This window comes from Oncorhynchus gorbuscha, unplaced genomic scaffold (genome assembly GCF_021184085.1).
Source record: "Oncorhynchus gorbuscha isolate QuinsamMale2020 ecotype Even-year unplaced genomic scaffold, OgorEven_v1.0 Un_scaffold_295, whole genome shotgun sequence".
Classification (NCBI taxonomy): Eukaryota; Metazoa; Chordata; class Actinopteri; order Salmoniformes; family Salmonidae; genus Oncorhynchus; species Oncorhynchus gorbuscha.
Window position 1 is genome coordinate 501,681 of NW_025745159.1, and position 2,500 is coordinate 504,180.

Consider the following 2,500-nt stretch of genomic DNA (forward strand, 5'->3'; position numbering starts at 1 on the left):
TAATGTTGTGTGGATCTTGCAACGGCAGTATAGTGGGTCTGATTCTCAGGAACACCCCATACATTAAAACAAACTGTCTGCAGGCACGTCCTAAACAGCAGATATCAGCCCAGTGGGTCGTATTAGTAGTTGACCTGTGTGCCGGGGCAGTTGATGTCCACGGGGTCGCTCCACTCCGGAGACGCCTGCAGGTCGCTGGGCTGCAGACTGTTGGGGTCAGGACTGGCCTTCAGCAGCACGGTGGGTAGAGGCTCTCTCTGTCTGCAGGCGGGGAAGCTGGAGAAGTGGTGGTAGAGGTCATGGTGGAGGGAGGAGTTGGCAGGGAGGGGGCGGCAGTACACCTCTGTCCTGGGGGTTCTGGAGGGGGGACAAATGGTAAACAGTTGATTCATGTCATTTGACCGTTTAAAAAAGACATTCACAAAGTACGTACATTAAAAAAAAAAAACGTGTCTGAGGTTTTAACACATATGAGGAGACGTGTAGTTCTGATATCAGGTTGGACTGTTATATGAGGAGACGTGTAGTTCTGATATCAGGTTGGACTGTTATATGAGGAGACGTGTAGTTCTGATATCAGGTTGGACTGTTATATGAGGAGACGTATAGTTCTGACATCATGTTGGACTGTTATACGAGGAGACGTGTAGTTCTGACATCAGGTTGGACTGTTATATGAGGAGACGTGTAGTTCTGATATCATGTTGGACTGTTATATGAGGAGACGTGTAGTTCTGACATCAGGTTGGACTGTTATATGAGGAGACGTGTAGTTCTGACATCAGGTTGGACTGTTATATGAGGAGACGTGTAGTTCTGACATCAGGTTGGACTGTTATGAGGAGACGTGTAGTTCTGACATCAGGTTGGACTGTTATATGAGGAGACGTGTAGTTCTGACATCAGGTTGGACTGTTATATGAGGAGACGTGTAGTTCTGACATCAGGTTGGACTGTTATGAGGAGACGTGTAGTTCTGACATCAGGTTGGACTGTTATATGAGGAGACGTGTAGTTCTGACATCAGGTTGGACTGTTATATGAGGAGACGTGTAGTTCTGACATCAGGTTGGACTGTTATATGAGGAGACGTGTAGTTCTGACATCAGGTTGGACTGTTATGAGGAGACGTGTAGTTCTGACATCAGGTTGGACTGTTATATGAGGAGACGTGTAGTTCTGACATCAGGTTGGACTGTTATGAGGAGTTATACTGTTATAATTTGCAAATAAATGCATTAAAAATCCTACAATGTGATATTCTGGATTGTTTTCTTCTCATTGTGTCTGTCATAGTTGAAGTGGACCTATGATGAAAATTACAGGCCTCTCATCTTTTTAAGTGGGAGAACTTGCACAATTGGTGGCTGACTAAATACTTTTTTGCTCCAATGTATGTATCTGTGTGTGTGTGTGTGCGTGCGTGCGTGTGCGTGTGCGTGTGTGTGTGTGTGTGTGTGTGTGTGTGTGTGTGTGTATCTGTGTGTGTCTGTGTGTGTGTGTGTGTATCAGGCGTTACCCTTGACATTCTCCCTGAGCAGCATAGACAGAGGGGTCTGGTTGTGGATGACCATGTGAGGACAGGGGTCCTCGTTCAGTGTCACGTAGGTGACGCCCAGGTGTTCCTGATACGTCATCACCAACGCTCTGAAACAACCAATAAACACTGAGTCATTTAACCACCTGCAGCACAGGTCCCTCCAGACCTCACTGAGCCCAGAGGCAGGCCCGCAGGGTAGGGCCCTGATTGGAGGCAGGCCTGCAGGGTAGGGCCCTGATTGGAGGCAGGCCTGCAGGGTAGGGCCCTGATTGGAGGCAGGCCTGCAGGGTAGGGCCCTGATTGGAGGCAGGCCCGATTGGAGGCAGGTTAGGGCCCTGATTGGAGGCAGGCCTGCAGGGTAGAGCCCTGATTGGAGGCAGGCCCGCAGGTTAGGGCCCTGATTGGAGGCAGGCCTGCAGGTTAGGGCCCTGATTGGAGGCAGGCCTGCAGGTTATTGGGCCCTGATTGGAGGCCTGCAGGTTAGGGCCCTGATTGGGGAGGAAGGAGGAAGGGACACACACACGGACAGACCGAGGGAAACACAGCTGGGTCATGAAAGAACAAAAGAATGAAAGTATCTGTGTTGTAAAAATCACTTCTGAACTCGTGGGCCCAATTATGAAGAGGAGAAGGCTGTTTCTGCTTCCTTTGAGAGGAAAGCTGTCCAAACAGTCGACTATAAGAGCCTGTGTTTAGGCCACCCCGGAGACAAGAGAGATAGAGAGAAACAGACAGAGAGAGAGAGAGAGAAACAGACAGAGAGAGAGAGAGAGAGAGAAACAGACAGAGAGACAGAGAGAGAGAGAAACAGACAGAGAGACAGAGAGAGAGAGAAACAGACAGAGAGAGAGAGAGATAGACAGAGAGAGAGAGAAACAGAGAGAGAGAAATAGAGAGAGAAACAGAGAGAGAGAAACAGAGAGAGAAACAGAGAGAGAGAGAGAAAAACAGAGAGAGACA

At 48.8% G+C, this 2,500-nt stretch overlaps 1 protein-coding gene across 1 annotated transcript in view; it reads right to left on the reverse strand.

The window, feature by feature from the left end:
• The window catches only part of LOC124017623 (vacuolar protein sorting-associated protein 13B-like), a 193,998-nt gene that overhangs the window by 29,902 nt on the left and 161,596 nt on the right, over nt 1-2,500 (reverse strand). The window contains 3 exon segments of the mRNA XM_046332876.1: nt 135-357; nt 617-627; nt 1,515-1,647. Of these exon segments, the coding sequence (XP_046188832.1) occupies nt 135-357; nt 617-627; nt 1,515-1,647 (367 nt within the window).